Source organism: Pungitius pungitius, chromosome 3 (assembly GCF_949316345.1).
Source record: "Pungitius pungitius chromosome 3, fPunPun2.1, whole genome shotgun sequence".
In the NCBI taxonomy this organism is placed as follows: Eukaryota; Metazoa; Chordata; class Actinopteri; order Perciformes; family Gasterosteidae; genus Pungitius; species Pungitius pungitius.
Genome location: NC_084902.1, coordinates 29,253,655 through 29,269,231, shown reverse-complemented (window position 1 = coordinate 29,269,231; position 15,577 = coordinate 29,253,655). Strand labels below are relative to the sequence as shown.

Here is a 15,577-nt window from a genome sequence, read left to right as displayed (position 1 = left end):
TTAACAACGTTGGTAAATAGTGTTATTAGCGTAGATTAAGTGCTGAAAGCACCTGATCAGGTAAAAACGATTGTTTATTTCTTTTACATAACGAGAGTGTGTAACCACAGAAAAAATAGTATTTGTATATTTAAAAGCCAAATAGTTCAGTTACCGCGGGAGAAACGCCAGTGGCCAGAAGAGCCTGCAGTGATCACATGATTTCAGAGAAAGGGAAAGTAACTTAGAAACTGAAACCTAAGTCATGACAACGTATTGCAAATAATATATTTTTTTAAATTCCCTATATGCACAAAAGTCAAGTTACAAAATAATAATGCAATTGGACAATCAACAATTATAAAAAATCTGTTTTTCGGGGGGAAATTGTGTTACCTTTCTACGACATTAAGACAATGAAAAGGTTTGAGTTCTTTTAAAATTGTGGGAAAAATATGAATATTTTTTTCAGAGGCACAAGAAAAATTAAACTAAATATTATTCAAAAATCTGAACAACAAATAAATCCAAGCCTTTTAGTTTGCTCACCAACACGTGATAAGATGTGTGTTATTCATGCAAATATATATTAGCAGTTATACTTCAATTGACAAGTTCTATGCAGATGTGGGCTTTCAAATAGTATTTGTAGTACATTAATGGTTACTTATATACACACAAAGCACTACGCGCGAGGGGAACTTGTCTCATTAGATGCATGTATAAAGCACACAGTTGTCATTAAGTTCTCACCAACTCAATCTGGAAACAATACACATTCAGGTCACGTGGTGGCAGAAATAAATACAATTTATGTATACTTATCTATGTGATGGTTATCTTTGAACGGGTTACGGCTGACGTAGAAGCTGATTTCACCATCATTTCATGATCCCAGTGAGATAAAACATCATCTTTGTGTTTAATGCGGTGTGTTCTTAACAACCGTTGATCATTTCCAATGCAGTCTATCCACATGAGCAGTATCATTAAGTGCAATATTCTGCTTGTTTCATTTTCTCAGGTGGATAGATTTGCATCTAAAGAAAATCACTTTCATAGAGAGAAGCCTGATGAAACTAAGAACTAATTTGTGTAGGAAAACCAACTAATGATCATGCAATTAGTTTGACATTCTGTTTGCTGCAGAACCACAAACGTGAAACTGTGTCCCTCGTGGACTTTCTGTTCCAACAGCAAAACAAAGACTGTTGGGTCAGAAAGCCCCGGGATGCACAACAACACCGAGGACATCTGCACAACCTCCCCCTGAGGACGCAGCTCCTGCACTCACAATGCAACCAGCAGATGGATCCAAAGCTTTGTAGAGTGTCTCAGGCTGTCTGAGGAGTGAGGGGCGATTCTAAGAAACAACCTCTGCATGAAAGCTCCTGCTGCACGGATGGAGAGTTGGGGTCATAGTTTGAGTTTGGAGCCACGCTAAGCTTCATTGTTGCTCCCCAAAGGCAACACAAAGACACAAGATTTTTGTATTAACCGGTACAGAGGGTTGAAAAATGGAAATGTCGACGCGACCTTTCGACCTCGAGGAGAGGATGCAACGAGCTGTGTTCGATTACATGAAGCACTCCCAGGCGTATTGATAAGACGCGCCTTGATTGACAGGTCTCTCGACCTTCTCTCGTGGGGTTCATCAACTCACTAAATCATCCAAAGAACAGTTCGCAGTGAGGAGTTTACTTTGGGACAGAGAAGGCCGAGTCAGGCGGTTCATGTTTTTCATAATAAAGGCGGAGGGGGAAGACGTCCTGCTGGGTTTGCTCTGGTCAAAGCTCACATCAGGACACGCTGTCACAGGAGACCGGAGGATCTCTGGGATCTCTTGGTGTTTGGTGTGATGCAATCCAAACGTTTGCTGTTGGATGAAAGCACAGATTTAAGGATCACTTGCCCGTGAGAATACTTTGGACCTCTCTTTCATAGATGGGACGTAACCGTGACGAAGCTTGGCCTTTTCGATAAAACCGATGGGGTCGAAGCGAGGCCCGCGGGGGCTCAGGAGCAGCCACAGTGGTCGACCACCATGGATGGGATCTTCCCGTAGATGATCTGCTCCTTGCGGTTGAAGTAGAGCATGTTGATGGGCGACATCTTGGTGGGCGTGCAGCAGGGCCCCACCGTGCCTCGCGGGCTGGCCTTGTTCACCAGGTGCGCGTGCGGGTACTGCTCCAGGTGCATGAACTCGCACTCCCCGGAGCAGTAGTTGGCCCGGTAGCGCTTGGGGGCGATGATCCAGTCCCAGCCGAACTCCTCGAAGTCCACGGTGAGCGGGTAGCGGCAGCAGCGGGTCTCCGCGGACTCCTCGTCGCAGTTGAGGCCGGCGTCCCGGCGGGACCTTTTGGGGGTGTCGAGGATCTTCACCTCGATGAAGGGTTGCTAGAAGGAAACAGAGAAGGTACCCAGAGGAGGCCACAGACCAAACAGCAGCCACTTCCTCCGCGGTCCCGCCCACTCACCAGCCCGTCCTCGCCGGGCCCGGCCGAGGTCACCGCCAGGTCGGTGCCGTCGGAGGCGTAGGCGCTGATCGCGATCCCGTACTCGGCCTCCGGTTGACGCAGCCAAACCTGCAGCAGGGACTTGATGTCCACGCTCTGCCAGGAGCCGGCGCCGACCTCCCGGGAGCGGACCCGGACCCGCGTGGCGTTCCCCTCCTCCCCCGCCTGGAGGCGGGAGATCTGCAGGAAGACGCCGGCGACCACGTCGGCCGCCCGCAGGTGAACCCACAGCTGAGCGCGCAGGATGTTTCGGGGCTGGATCCTGGGGCTGAGGCTGAAGAGGCAGCAGGAGGTCCGCTCGGCCTCGGGATTCGCTGGAAGAAATCATCACGATGTCACACGACCTTTTCTCCCTCCAACATCAAAACACAAAATCCACACACGCACAAGGAAGACCTAAACTTTGACTGAGGATAAATATTGATGCTCTTAGCATTAAACATCCACGTAGCGCCGCTTAACCCAAAGGGAACCTTTGGATCATAAACTCGTTGATTTCCTTTGCAGAAAGCCTCCCAAACTTTAACATTCAAAATCAAATGCCCTCCGTATTTCTGCATAAAAGCGTATTACATTTTTCTGTATTTAAACAGTTTTAAGCCTGAGCTCTGACGTCACGACAATGAAAAGAGGCGCAGAGCGAAGAAGGAGAAAGTTAAAAGCTTTCGGGGTGGCGCTCAGTTACGCTCGGTGGCCATGGTGATGATGGTCTCCGTCGTGGCGTGGTCCTCCTCCTCCTCCTCCTTTCCCCCCCCCCGTGGGTCGTACTGCTCCAGCAGCCGGGTGACAGGAGGCGCTTTGGGGAGCAGCTGGCGGATCACGTCCCGGCTGATGTTGGGCGCCTGCTCCAGCCGCAGGATGCTGAGGATCTGGGACTTGATGCCGTGGAGCCTCATCTGCTTGCTGTGCTCCCGGAGGTCGCAGGCCGAGCACTGCTCCCCGCTCTCCGCCGGCGCCTCGGGGGTCCGGCGCGTCTCCGCGGAGAGGTCCGCTGAGGAGAAGACCACCAGGCAGAGGAAGAGGAGCAGCATCCCGAAGAAGACGAGGTCGGTGCGGTGTCGCTGACTGATATGAGTGCGTCATCGGGCCTCGGGACGCTGTGATTGGCTGCTAAGAGGATCAGAAGGGAGATTTAAAGAGGTAGCAAGACGTCTATTTGAAACACTGATTAGGTTTAATTCATCTTCATCAGTTATTCTTTACATTCAAAGGTGCCACTTTTGTAACAGTAAAATATGTTATAACATTTTTAACAGTCTTATGCCAAAAGAGACATCATTGTCTGTATTGAAAAGCAGGATTCAATATTTTGTCTCTTATATACAAACATTGAAACAAATCATTCTCTTCTCCTGACTAGTTTTATTGAAATATTCACTTTTCAGATATTACTGGCACATATTCAACGTCTAATTTTTATCTTTTAAAAAAAGATTTAATCTTTTTACCCTTTACCTTTACCCGTGCTTCAGCTACTTCCTCCTGGAGGACGTGGTCTTTTATTGTGGAGGGCCCTACTTTCCTGCAGTGACGGAGGAGACCCAGCTGAGATGGGATGCACCGAGTCATGCTTCCGGCCTCTGGGCCGCTGGGACCGACAGGACGTGTCGTGATCCTCTCGGAGTTCATTCGTTCATTGTTTGTGTCGATGCTTGATGGTCCGATCTTCTCTCAGCGCTAACTTGAGTCCTTGTCTTGAGGCCTTTGGCATGTGTGATGTCATAGAAGGTCAAAGGTCAACACCCCCCTACAGGAGGAAGTGAATGTTGTATTCTAAGAAGTAGTGCGACCTTGTTCTCGTGTTAGGAAGACCCCCCCAAGGTCAACTGGCCTTCAGTGTGAGAAATGGGGTCCTCTCATTGGAAGAGATGCTTAACCAAAATATCACCTTTCATATTTACAATTATGACAGTTTTGTTTTCACTAAAACATCAGAATACATGTATTATACCTTTTATCACCTTAATTCCCTGTACCTCCCTCACCCACCTTTTGCACCTATCATACCTGTCGCACCCCCCCCCCCCTCCCTCCCGACCGGGTGAGGTCCTCTGCCTGTCATTCATCCCTTTCACACTTTGAAAACAGCGACCCGATTACGACTGTGAGAATATTTTATTTCAGAAGCGAGGGCCGGTTCCAGATGAAAGCTGTTCCACCTGCCGTAGGGTCTCCCAGGTGAGGCGCTGGCCGTAGGGTCTCCCAGGTGAGGCGCTGGCCGTAGGGTCTCCCAGGTGAGGCGCTGGCCGTAGGGTCTCCCAGGTGAGGCGATGCGTGTCTCCTTAGAAACACAACAAGGGAATCAGCTTCTACGTTTCATTCTCAGCTTGAAACCAACATCAGTTTCCTTCAGATACAATCAGACAGCTGTTTTTGTCTTGTGTTTATCTCACCTGTGTCTAACAGTGGCCGCCACGGCCACGCCCCTGACCATGACCGTGACCACGCCCCTGGCCGTGACCATGACCATGACCGTGCTCCTTCTTGTGACCACGATGTTTCCTGCGTCGCCCGCCGTGCCCGTCGTCGCTGCCGCTTCCACTTTCGCTGCTGCTGTCACGACGACGGGGGCTTTGTTTGCGGTTTCCATGGCAATCGGGGCTGCTGCGCCTCTGCCGGTCCCGACGGCTCTCCTCGCCACCATCTCTGTGGCGACCCCCTCCTTTGCAGTCTTTACCATCGTCGTCACGGCGACCCCCTCCGCGGCATTCTTTACCGTCATCTTCATGGCGGTCGTCGTCACGGCGACCCCCTCCGCGGCATTCTTTACCGTCATCTCCATGGCGGTCGTCGTCACGGCGACCCCCTTCGCGGCATTCTTTACCGTCATCTCCATGGCGGTCGTCGTCACGGCGACCCCCTTCACGGCATTCTTTACCGTCATCTCCATGGCGGTCGTCGTCACGGCGACCCCCACCGTGGCCGCTGTCGGACTTGCCTCCGGGGCCCCCGTGACACGCCTGGTCCTGCGGTTTGGGGCCCAGGTCGTAGCCAGAGGGGTGTGTGGCTGTGGGAGCACCAATAAGAATCAGGGAGTGAAGACACGTTTCCAGATGAACTTCTGGAGGAACATCAGCGTCTTACGTTTGTTGGGGTCGATGTTGCTGAACATGTTCCGTCGATGGCGTCGCGTCTCTTTGTTCTGAACAACGCAGATAAGCAGGAAACAGGGAGGCGCCCATTACATTGGAGTCAAACCAGTTTGACGGGAGCGTCCCAACCGACATCATGACAAACACGCACTTTATATTCTACAAACGTTCCATCTGCATCACATAATGTTTGGAAACTTTAACAAAACACTTGTTTGACCCTTTTTCCTCAGCGTGTCAGACTTCCCTCACGCGGGAAACAATCAATGAACCAATCTTAACAGTAATCAATGAATGCAAACATGTTAATGAATGAATGCAAACATGTTAATCAATGGAAACATGTTAATCAATGAATGGAAACATGTTAATCAATCGACTCTTGTTTGATTCTAAAGTTGGAGGTCTGGAGAGGAGCTGCGTACTCACATGAGAAGCTTCCCGGGCGAAGTGTCATGTGACCTGATGCTCGACGCTTAAAAAGCGGCTCGCCTCACACCTGCATTCCTGCGCCATGACGTCGCCGCTGGAGGCAGGCGAGAGGCCGCCGCCGTTTGATCGCCGGCCAAAACCAACCACAGCGATGAATGCAGGTGCTGCCTTAATCTGAGAGGATTAATTGATCCTCAGGATCGACTAGTTCTACATGAATCATGTTCAATGTGAATCTCAAGCATTTGCCCCGCAAAGCACTTTCTATTTTCTTCAGTATTTAAACTTTCTGCTACTTTGTATTGTATATACTTTTTAATTTATTTATTTCCTCCTCCTCTCTGCTCTTCCTGCTCCTCCTCCTCCTCCTGCTGCTGCTCCTCCTCCTCTTCGCCGTCACTAAATGACGGTGAACAAACCCTCCCAGATGCTCACTCCCGCCCCCTAGTGGACCGGTGGGATATTGCGACTCGGGCAACTTGAGACCTTTCCCGTTGTGCTCGTCCGTGCGTGTGTCCGTGCGTGCACTCCCCGTGCACGTGGTGCGCGTTTCCCCGGCGCTGAAGCCTCGTCGGGCTGCGGTCTGAAGGGACACGAGCTGCTTTTGAAGGCTTCGGAGGAGGAGAGACGTTCTCTGTTGTTCTGCTGAGGAGGAGGAGGAGGAGGAGATTGAGCACGCGCCCTCACCTGTGCCCACCAGGTGTGTTGTTTCAGAGCGCGAGACATCTTGAAAATCAATTAAAAACCGATCATATGTTCAGTTTTCCTCTTGGCGTCAGGTTGTTGGTGCTGCCTCGTGTTCATTCGCGATCAGCTTCATCGATCAGCCAAACGTCACGTGACTTTTGGTGTGACTTGCACCACTGGATCGTTTAGTTTGTTAGCACATTAATCCTTAAAAGCACAAAAATGCAAAAGCAAAATCCATTGTTGTTTTTTAATTCACAGTTGAACCAATCAATGTCTTGATCAATCAATAATGTTTGATATCACATATTTAAAATGCTGTGGTTGTACATTCTGACTATCACCGCACTGACTCGTCTCCATCTTCTCACCTCCATCTCCTCTGCGATGTGGCTACAGCCGCCTGGACGCCACCCCGTCACTTCCGCCGGAGGCATGAAGTGGTGGAGGAAGGTGGAGGCGTGGAGAAGCACGGAGCTGAAGAGGAGGAGGAGGAAGGAGGAGGAGGAGGAGGAAGAGGTGGTGGAGGAGATGCTGCTCCGAGGCAACGCCCCCTGGGGCTTCACCCTGAGGGGGGGCACGGAGCACAGGGAGCCTCTGGTCATCACCAAGGTGAGAAATATAAGAATCCATCCTTTCTGTCAATCAGCTGACCCACGGACCAGAGGGTTCTATGTCATTTCTCAATGGAACCTTCCACCGCACCGCCACCCGTCTCCGGTTGCAGGAGGAACACGATTGAATATTTAATAAGAGCTCTCGGGTAGCCGTCCTCCACGTGAGCGGCACGCTGCCCCCCCCCCCCCCCCCCCCCCCGGTGTGAGACGTCCAGCTCCAGAACGCCAGAAGACAACATCAACGAAACCAAAAGAATAGAGAAGGAAATCCATAGTTAACAAAAAGGTGGTGCTTTGCTGACGTGGTGGTGGTGGTGTCTTCAGGTGGAGCAGGGCAGCGTGGCGGCGGCCGTGCGCCTCCGGGCCGGCGACGAGGTGCTGAGCGTGAACGCCGTGGCGCTCAGCGGCTCCCGCCAGGAGGCCGTGGGCCTGGTGAGGAGCTCCCACAGGACGCTGAGCCTGGTGGTCCGAAGGTAAGGAACCACGGTGCAGTTCACCAGCCACAGGAGGGTCTCCTGGGGCCGTTTGGCGCCCCCTTGTGTCGGCGTGTGTGTCCTGTAGGGTGTGTGTTTTCTTTCTTCCTGGCGTCCCGTCACAATTATTCACTCCCTTAAAGCCGGAATCCAATTACGAGCTGCAAAGCCTCAACGTGGGCTCAGCGCTGCAGAGTGGGTCGGGTCACTGGGAGGGAGGGAGGGAGGGGGGGCTGGTGTGTTCCTACCCCCTCCCCCTCCGCTGAGGGAGCTCTGGGTGGGAGTGTGTGTGTGTGTGTGGGGGGGGGGGGGTCACGGAGTCCGCAGCAGGCCGGCCCTAAAGGGACGCCTCCAAAACCAGGGGGAGGGGGGGGGGCGGTCACTCCAAAGCCGCACAGCCCCCCCCCCCCCCCCTCCCCCTGCCGGCAGGAGCAGTGGTACGGCCCACGTTGCCTAGGTGAGGCGACTCTGCTTAGCGGCGGGAGGCCACATCAGCGCAGCCCGTCGAGTGGACGCTTCTTCTGCGTGCTCTTTAGAAGACGAAGGAGGAGGACCCCCCCCCCGCGCCCCCCCGCCGCCAGGTAACTCCTGCCGTCATCTGCCCCCACCCCATCATCAACAGGGTCCCACTGGTCTGGACGGCTGCGTCTCTCAGAGGAACCGGCCGATCTCTTCAGCACTTTGGGAGGAATGTTCTGGTTTAGTCTTTTTAGTATTTGCGTTCTTGTCAATCCATCATTTTAAATAAGGACACACGAGGGGACCCACATGTTCCACCTGTTGCAGCTCGTCCAGTCTTTGGGTGAAAGTGTTGTTTGTGTTGCCGTTAAGCCGCGCCGCCATGACGCTCGCACTTTCTATTGTGCGCCGGCGTTGGGAGCTCAGCGGGGGGGGGGGGGGGGGGCTGGTCCTCGCAGGCCGCTGCTTGCTTGTCATCCACAATATCTCACCGGGTAACCGCTTCTGTGCAGTACTTTTGTCATCTGAACTGTGTCAGACGGTGGGGGGGGGTCATGTGTCTCCATCTATCACAGATAAGTCAAAGTCACCTGGAGACAGACGCGTTGAATGTTTCGTGTCTGTAACACGAGCCGCGCTTTAAACAAAGGGCGTGTGGAGGAGTTCCTTCACGGTGGAGTCGTCTCCTGGTATCTGCCCCCCCCCCCCCCCCCCCCCTCCCCAGACGTTGGTATCTCTGTAAACACACACACACATTCCTGCCTGTGCGTCCTGACGAGGGAACACAAGCGGGTCAAGTTGTGTGTCGGGACACCCAATCGGTAGCAGAAGGTCTCAGAGAGACGCTGGAGACCAAAGGGACGTCTGCCGAGATGTCCTCACGTCTCCGATGGAAGGAGGCGACGTCGCGTTGTGACCCCCCCCCCTTCAGACCGTTGAGGGGTCTGATGTGAGGTCTCTGAGGTGAACTCCAGATAACAGCCGGCACGGTGACTCCTCCCCCTCGCCTCAAATCCCCCTTTATAATCCCAGAGGAGCTCTCCTCCTCCTCCTCACAAGGTGCAGTGTGTTCATACCGCAGGGAGGGAGGGGAGGGGGGGGGGCTGCTGAGATTCCTCAGACAGTCTGGTTTTAGACTGACTGGTGTCAGACTGGTGTCAGACCAGTTGACTCCTCCCTGAAGAGCTGTGTTAAGGAGCTGGAATGTTCCTGCAGGACAAACTTGTTTCAGGGTTTAAACGTCTGTTCACAAATCACTTAATCTGTAAGTTGATCCGAATGTTTGTGGATTTATTTTTCGTGTTGATCAACTACTTCCTGAGTACTTCCTGTACTGGTGAAGATACAGAATACATATATCTGGAGTCTCTCAGCTCACTGCTGGTGAGGACCGAGCTGATATGTACGTCCTGAAGAAGGAACCATTCTGTGTCTCCTTCTCCCGCTGCGAAAGCCCTTTCAAAATAAGAGGTCCCACCCAACCTGCCCAGAGAGAGGAGACCCTCAGCCTCCCTGCTCATTGCATGTCTTTAGACGCAGACTTCACCTCCTGCTCCCTCTCCTCTTTCTCCTCCCCTCACTCGCTGCCCCTCAGGGCCGACATGGTCGATGTCGCCTCAATGCCGTCGGAGACGGAGGTTCGTGTGGCGAGGAGCTTCCTCACCAAGATTTTGCGAAGCTCAATGAGGTACCGTGAGCCGTTGTGTCTGCTGGTAGCTTTCCGTGAGCCCGTCATCCTTCCTTCTGTGTTCTGTGGATTCATCATTTCTAATGAGTGTGTGTGCTTTTTTATTTAGTGATAATCGGCCTCCTCGTAGCTACTTGAAGTTACCAAGCTGCTCCGTTGTGTTGACCGTGTGTAAATGTCTCTCCTCTTTCGACACGCCGCTCAGGAAGAACCGCTTCAAAGAGTACGTTAGTGGTTCAGGATGATGGGGGGCGGGGGGGGGCTAAAAAGACCTCTGCAGCCAAAATGTCAGATACTTGGTCTTAGGCGCTCTGTTGCCTGTGTGCCTCGCAGGAAGAATGACCCCAACTCGCGCCCCCGCTCCTGGCACCACGCCTCCAAGCTGACGGAGGAGGAGTCCGAGGCCGCCGCGCGGGCCTGGCCCCCCAAGCATGAAGCCAGGTGCGACTCGGGGGGGGATTACGGTTGAGTTTCTCGACCTTTCGGCGTTTGAAGGATGTTGATCGTCACTTTTCTTTTTCGACCACACCAGGCCCAACGAGTCGTCCAGCCAAGGGGACCAGAGCTCCCAGTGTCCGCTGAGCTCAGGGACCAGCATGGAGAAGCTGGAGCGCCCCCCCCATCCCGCCCCCCTGCTGTGTGGACCAGGAGGCAAAAGAGACTCCGCCTTCAGCTGCTTCTCCATCGCCTCCAGCCCCCCGGGTCATGACCACCGAGCCTCTGATGGGAAGGGGACCAGCGCTGAAAACACCTCCTTCGAGGGCCCTCACGGGGAGGGGCCTCAGCGCCGGTGCCCCTGGGAGGCGGCGAGGGGCGAGGAGCAGTGCGCCCCTCAGCGCTCTTTGGCGGGGAGGCCCGGCGTGGGCCTGCAGTGGCAGGGACCAGAGAAGATGGAGTCCCAGTCTCCTCCCCCACAGCCCCCCCTGCGCACTGACAGCTTCGCCGGCACCAAGGTGTTCCCGTGCCCCGAGGGGCCGGGAAGCGGCCTCGAGTCTCGGGAGGGGAAGACCTCGGCGGCGAGGCGTAGCCTCAGCCGGCTGCCCACCAGGGACTTCCTCCACCCCAACGCCGCGGGCCGCAGACAGCTCCCCCCCGGCAGACCCTTCTCGCTGTCCAGCAACGACGTCCGACAGCCGCACCGCGGCCAGCCGGCCGCCCACCAGAGGCAGCGCAGTGACGAGGGCCCCCTCGGGAGGCCGACCGGGCCGCCGCTCGCCGCCGCCGCCAAGGTCCAGAGCGTTGGGAGCTACTATCGCAGCCTCCAGGACCTGCCCGGCAGCATCTTCAGCCGCAAACACGTCCGGCACGCCGCCGCGAGCTCCGCAGCCGACCCGGAGCAGGAGAACGGGAGGCGGGGCCGGTACCGCGGCCCGGCCAGCGAGCCTTCGGCCGGGCTGCAGGTCGGGCGCGGCGAGGAGACGAAACACGCCCCGCCTCGGCTCAAGGAGCGCGGCGATGAGGCGAGGGGCCGCGGCGCAGCGCGTCAAAGCACGGGACCCGCGGCCGGCCTTTCGGAGCACCCAGACCCGTGGGTGCCGCAGGAAGACCAGCGGATCTCCCTCCTGAAAACCCCGCTCCTCCACTCGCTGGCCCGGGAGAGCAGGGGCCCGGGCGGGGGGGGGGCGGCGAAGGCGGGCGCCGGAGACGGCGAGACCGCCGGCAGTTTCAAGTGCAACCGCCGCAGCGAGCGCTACGCCACCACCCTGCGCAACGAGATCCAGCGGAAGCGGGCTCAGCTGCAGAAGAGCCGCAGCGCCGCGACCCTGACCTGCGCCGAGGAGGAGGCGGAGGAGGAGGAGGAGGTGGAGGAGGCAGAGGAGTGGACCTCCACTTGGACGGCCATGTCTTCTGGCGTCTCCTCCTCCAACGCTTACAAGGACCACCTGAAGGAGGCGCAGGCCAGGGTCCTCCAGGCCACCTCCTTCCAGAGACGGGACCTCGGGCCCCTCGGGCCAGAGGCGGTTAAAAGCACCAACAGACGCTTCCGAGGACGTAAGCGCTTCCCGCTCGCCAAGAAGGTGCACTCCTTCTCGGAGCCGGACAAGATGGACAACGTGGGGGTGGAGGGAGAACCGCACGCCGGGACTTTCGGAGAGCGGAAGAAGTTCTTTGAGGCCAAACCGGGGTTTTCCAGGCCGGCGCTGAGGTCCGGTCAGGGACCAACCCCAAGGGCGGACCTCGGGGAGGTGGGCAGAGGTCCCGCGGCACGGCGCCGCAGCCCTGGACGCGAGCGGGCGTCGGAGCCGCCGAGGCTCGGGTCCTTCGCCGAGTACCAGGCAACGTGGAGCCGACAGAAGAAACCGGCAGAGGCCAAGGCGCAAGGGAGGTACCACTCAGCGGAGAACATCCTGGATGCAGAGGGTGAGGAGAAGGCCCCGTGCATCCACGAGAGGTCCCGGTCTTCTCCCTCCGCAGACTTCTACACACAGGTGAGTCTCATCGGTGGACCTGCTCACTCTGAGGCTTAGAGCATGAATGGCACTAGATCAAAAGCTGACTTGTGGAGCTTCTGAATGTTAAACAAATAAGTCCTTCACCTTCTTCTTGCAGAATAATGCTTCCTCTTGCAAAGACCCTCAGCAGAGCAGTCACAGGTGAGCTTACAAACAAAAAAAATGCAAGAAGGGATGTTAAAAAAGAGCTTTTATTGTCTACTGTAGATGTGTAGAACCTGCATCCGTCACACTGGATCTCTTCACCTTAACTTCCTGTAAACCACCCACGTTTAGTGATCTATGGAGGGTGGAGGCCGCTTTTTATCCGTCATGTTCATTATTATCATATTTATATTATTCTACAGCCTGAGGAACATGAGAATCCACCAGAACCTGCGTGTAAAGTTCTCCAGGTGTTCATAGGAGACACAAACAATCAGAAAAGGTCAACTTCCACTCTGATGCAGTTTGTCTTCACTTTGACCTCTAGAGGAAAAACGGAGAGCACGCCGCAGTCGGTCCCGGGCCTCCCAGACCACAGGCCCAAACCAGACGCTGCCCGCCCCCCCCACACCACAGCACAGGATCCACCCCCGCCTCCACAAACCCTCCTGCCTCCGCCCAGGCCCCATTTAAGCCCAGAAACCACATCCTCCGCCCAGGAATTCCTCGCTGGCGCCCGGGCCGAGCGGCACCACGCCGCCGGCCCGGCCCCCAGCGCGTCCCGGGGAGGTGGGGTGAATGAGGCAGAGGAGGAGGAGGAGGAGGAGGAGGAAGAGGAGGAGAAGCCGCTCTGCTCCTGCGCGGCCGCTCGGTCGCTCCCTGCGACGGACCGGGCGCCGTCTCCCTGCCCCCAGCTCGCCCCCCCGAGGCGGGACGACTCACCTGTCAGGTAAGCCGGGTCCTGAGAGCTGACCCGTGGAAGTAGAAGAAGAAGTTGGAGTGTGGAGGCTGCAGTTGAAGCTGCTGCTGTGACCTTTAATTAGAAGGGCTGATGTTTCCACACTGATCCTCGGTGTTTTTAGACATGGGTTCATTTTTGCTCTTGATTTTATTTGTGTATCACTTTGGGCTTTAAATTTGAAAATCTGTTTCCTGTCCAGGTCAGAAAACGATGTGAAGCTCCCCGCCGAGATGGAACCCGTCGGCGCGGTGGGGAAAGCCCCCCCCCCACAGGACCCGGCTCAGGCCTCAGCCACAGTCCAGGGGGCTCGTCGATCAGAGGAGGACGCCAAAAGAGAGGAGCTGGCCAGGGACATCATTAGAAAGGACAAGTCCCTGGTGGACATCCTGGACCAGAGTGGCAGGATGACCACCATGGACCTGATGGAAGGACTCTTTCCCACGGAGGAGCAGGTCCTGGAGGGGGCACACCTGCGGAGGAGGGCCTCCTCGGGCTCCAGACTGCCCACCTCACCCCCCAGGAGCAGGGACAGGTGGGACATTTAACAAATGCATTCTGGGAAGGATTCTTAAAGCTTTGACTGCTTCTCTGCAGGTTGGGAAACGTTTGGCATCAGAGGATTTTTAGTGGCTGATGTTTCTTTGAGTGAGAGATCTCCTGTTTAGTTACTATTTTAAATCAAAACCATCACAAATAAAAAGAAAATACGATTTGCATACATTGATACAGAGGAAAAAGGAATAAAAGTAATTTAGATAATGCACTATTAAATGTTTTCCACTCCTGCCTGTTTAACCTTCAGCGCTCTGCCCTCTGGTGGACAAATGTCTCATTACAGTTCTCTCCATAACGTAATAATATTTTCAATATAAGGAATAACAAAATTAATTGACAGTCAGATTGTAAAAATGTGTGTGTGTGTGTCAGCAGAGAAGAGGAGGACTTGTCTGCATCGGCCTCCCTGGTCCCCAGCTCCTCCTACTACAACACATCTGCTCCCAAAGCCGAGCTCCTCATCAAGATGAAGGACATGCAGGAGCAGCTGGAGGAGCAGGACTCCGAGGACGAGCCGGACGTCGACCTCGCCCGTAAAAAGGTGGAGGGTCAGCGCGACGGGAATCTCCTCCTGGGGGTCATTTGGACATAGCTTTAATGCTCTCGTGTCTCTTTTCGTCTCCAGCAGGAGCTGATCTCCAGCCTGGCCCGGAAGCTGGAGGTGCTGCGGGAGGCCCGGCGCAGCCTGCAGGAGGACGTGGAGGACAACGAGGCTCTGGGCCGGGAGGTGGAGGCCACCGTGCGGCGCCTCTGTCAGGCCAACCAGCTCGACAAGTTCTGCATGTTCGTGGGCGACCTGGACAAGGTGGTGAGCCTGCTGCTGTCGCTGTCGGGGCGGCTGGCCCGGGTGGAGAACGCTCTCAACGGCCTGGAGGACGAGGCGCCGCCGGAGGAGAAGGTAGCGGCCCGGTGGAGGCGTAGGAGTGAGCCCGAGCCGTCCAGACGTGTGGCGATTCATTTTCTGTCCCATCGTCCCCCCAGAGAACCCTGACGGAGAAGCGGAAGTTGCTGATGCAGCAGCACGAGGACGCCAAGGAACTGAAGGAGAACCTGGACCGCCGGGAGCGCCTGGTCTCCGGCGCCATGGAGGCCCGCCTGGAGGCGGCGAGCCTGGACGACTACCGGCACTTTGTGAAGATGAAGTCGGCCCTCATCATCGAGCAGCGCAAGCTGGAGGACAAGATCAAGCTGGGCGAGGAGCAGCTGAAGGGGCTGATGGAGAGCCTGCCGCCGGACACCAGGCCGCGGATCTGAGGCCTTCTCGTGAAACCCGTCGGTACTGAAAGCTGGAGAAGAGGCCTCATGGGCTTTTATTGACTGCGGAGGATGAAGAAGGATTCGGTATTTACTCTTTCATTCCGTCTCCAGGAGCTGAATATTAACCCTGCTTTTCGCTTCATCTGGTTTGCTCCATGTTTTACTGCGTCTACGCCCACATCTCCACAGGGAGGAGGAGTCAAGGTCAAACATCCTTCTGACCCTTCGTGTGAGACGCATCGCTGCTTCTGCATCGCATCAAAGAAACGAGTTGATTAACTTAGATCTTTAACTTAGACGGAGGACCTCATTGTGGAGCGACCTCTTTATTGCATGTTGCATAATAACTGGGTCACCTGGTGAGGACGGCATGTTTTCTGGATGGTCTTTGTCGCCTTGGTTTGACTCTTACTTATCTGTAGACGTGGCGTCTGATGGACTGACGTGGGCGTGTACCCCCCCCCCCCCCCCCCCATACACACAC

The 15,577-nt window shown here is 55.2% G+C and overlaps 3 protein-coding genes across 7 annotated transcripts; 1 reads left to right on the top strand and 2 right to left on the bottom strand.

Annotated features, from left to right (window-relative positions):
- Window positions 1-56: 56 nt before the first annotated feature.
- LOC119220766 (growth/differentiation factor 8-like) lies at window positions 57-3,604 on the bottom strand. The gene is made up of 3 exons (XM_037477003.2): window positions 3,181-3,604; window positions 2,457-2,809; window positions 57-2,376 (listed from the first exon to the last, which is right to left on the bottom strand). The coding sequence occupies exons 1-3, from the start codon at window positions 3,524-3,526 to the stop codon at window positions 1,996-1,998; spliced, it is 1,080 nt and encodes a 359-aa protein (XP_037332900.2). The 5' UTR covers window positions 3,527-3,604; the 3' UTR covers window positions 57-1,995.
- Window positions 3,605-4,597: 993 nt separating this feature from the next.
- On the bottom strand, window positions 4,598-6,384 carry LOC119221140 (uncharacterized). Its single transcript, XM_062561589.1, has 4 exons — window positions 6,017-6,384; window positions 5,580-5,637; window positions 4,889-5,502; window positions 4,598-4,776 (listed from the first exon to the last, which is right to left on the bottom strand). The coding sequence occupies exons 3-4, from the start codon at window positions 5,383-5,385 to the stop codon at window positions 4,611-4,613; spliced, it is 663 nt and encodes a 220-aa protein (XP_062417573.1). The 5' UTR covers window positions 5,386-5,502; window positions 5,580-5,637; window positions 6,017-6,384; the 3' UTR covers window positions 4,598-4,610.
- A 62-nt stretch (window positions 6,385-6,446) lies between these two features.
- On the top strand, window positions 6,447-15,551 carry LOC119219606 (protein Shroom2-like). 5 transcript variants are annotated; one of them, XM_062561502.1, is made up of 11 exons: window positions 6,447-6,719; window positions 7,106-7,318; window positions 7,648-7,796; window positions 10,276-10,383; window positions 10,475-12,371; window positions 12,493-12,536; window positions 12,868-13,269; window positions 13,481-13,813; window positions 14,209-14,377; window positions 14,462-14,734; window positions 14,818-15,551. In XM_062561502.1, the coding sequence occupies exons 2-11, from the start codon at window positions 7,142-7,144 to the stop codon at window positions 15,088-15,090; spliced, it is 3,825 nt and encodes a 1,274-aa protein (XP_062417486.1). In that variant the 5' UTR covers window positions 6,447-6,719; window positions 7,106-7,141; the 3' UTR covers window positions 15,091-15,551. The 5 variants fall into 5 exon arrangements, with proteins under 5 accessions (XP_062417486.1, XP_062417484.1, XP_062417485.1 ...); XM_062561500.1 differs by having other exon boundaries at window positions 6,447-7,318; window positions 14,212-14,377; XM_062561501.1 differs by having other exon boundaries at window positions 6,447-7,318; window positions 14,465-14,734.
- The last annotated feature ends 26 nt before the right edge of the window (window positions 15,552-15,577 follow it).

Coding starts and splice junctions, on each gene's coding strand:
- LOC119220766 (XM_037477003.2), bottom strand. CDS start 3,526: ATGCTGCTCCTCTTCCTCTGCCTGGTGGTCTTCTCCTCAGCGGACCTC. Junction 2,810..3,180: donor CATCACCATGGCCACCGAGC/GTAACTGAGCGC, acceptor GATTTCTTCCAG/CGAATCCCGAGGCCGAGCGG. Junction 2,377..2,456: donor GGCCCGGCGAGGACGGGCTG/GTGAGTGGGCGG, acceptor GTTTCCTTCTAG/CAACCCTTCATCGAGGTGAA.
- LOC119221140 (XM_062561589.1), bottom strand. CDS start 5,385: ATGGAGATGACGGTAAAGAATGCCGTGAAGGGGGTCGCCGTGACGACG. Junction 4,777..4,888: donor GCGGCCACTGTTAGACACAG/GTGAGATAAACA, acceptor TGTGTTTCTAAG/GAGACACGCATCGCCTCACC.
- LOC119219606 (XM_062561499.1), top strand. CDS start 7,022: ATGCTGTGGTTGTACATTCTGACTATCACCGCACTGACTCGTCTCCAT. Junction 7,797..10,275: donor CTGAGCCTGGTGGTCCGAAG/GTAAGGAACCAC, acceptor TGTGCCTCGCAG/GAAGAATGACCCCAACTCGC. Junction 10,384..10,474: donor CCCCCCAAGCATGAAGCCAG/GTGCGACTCGGG, acceptor CGACCACACCAG/GCCCAACGAGTCGTCCAGCC.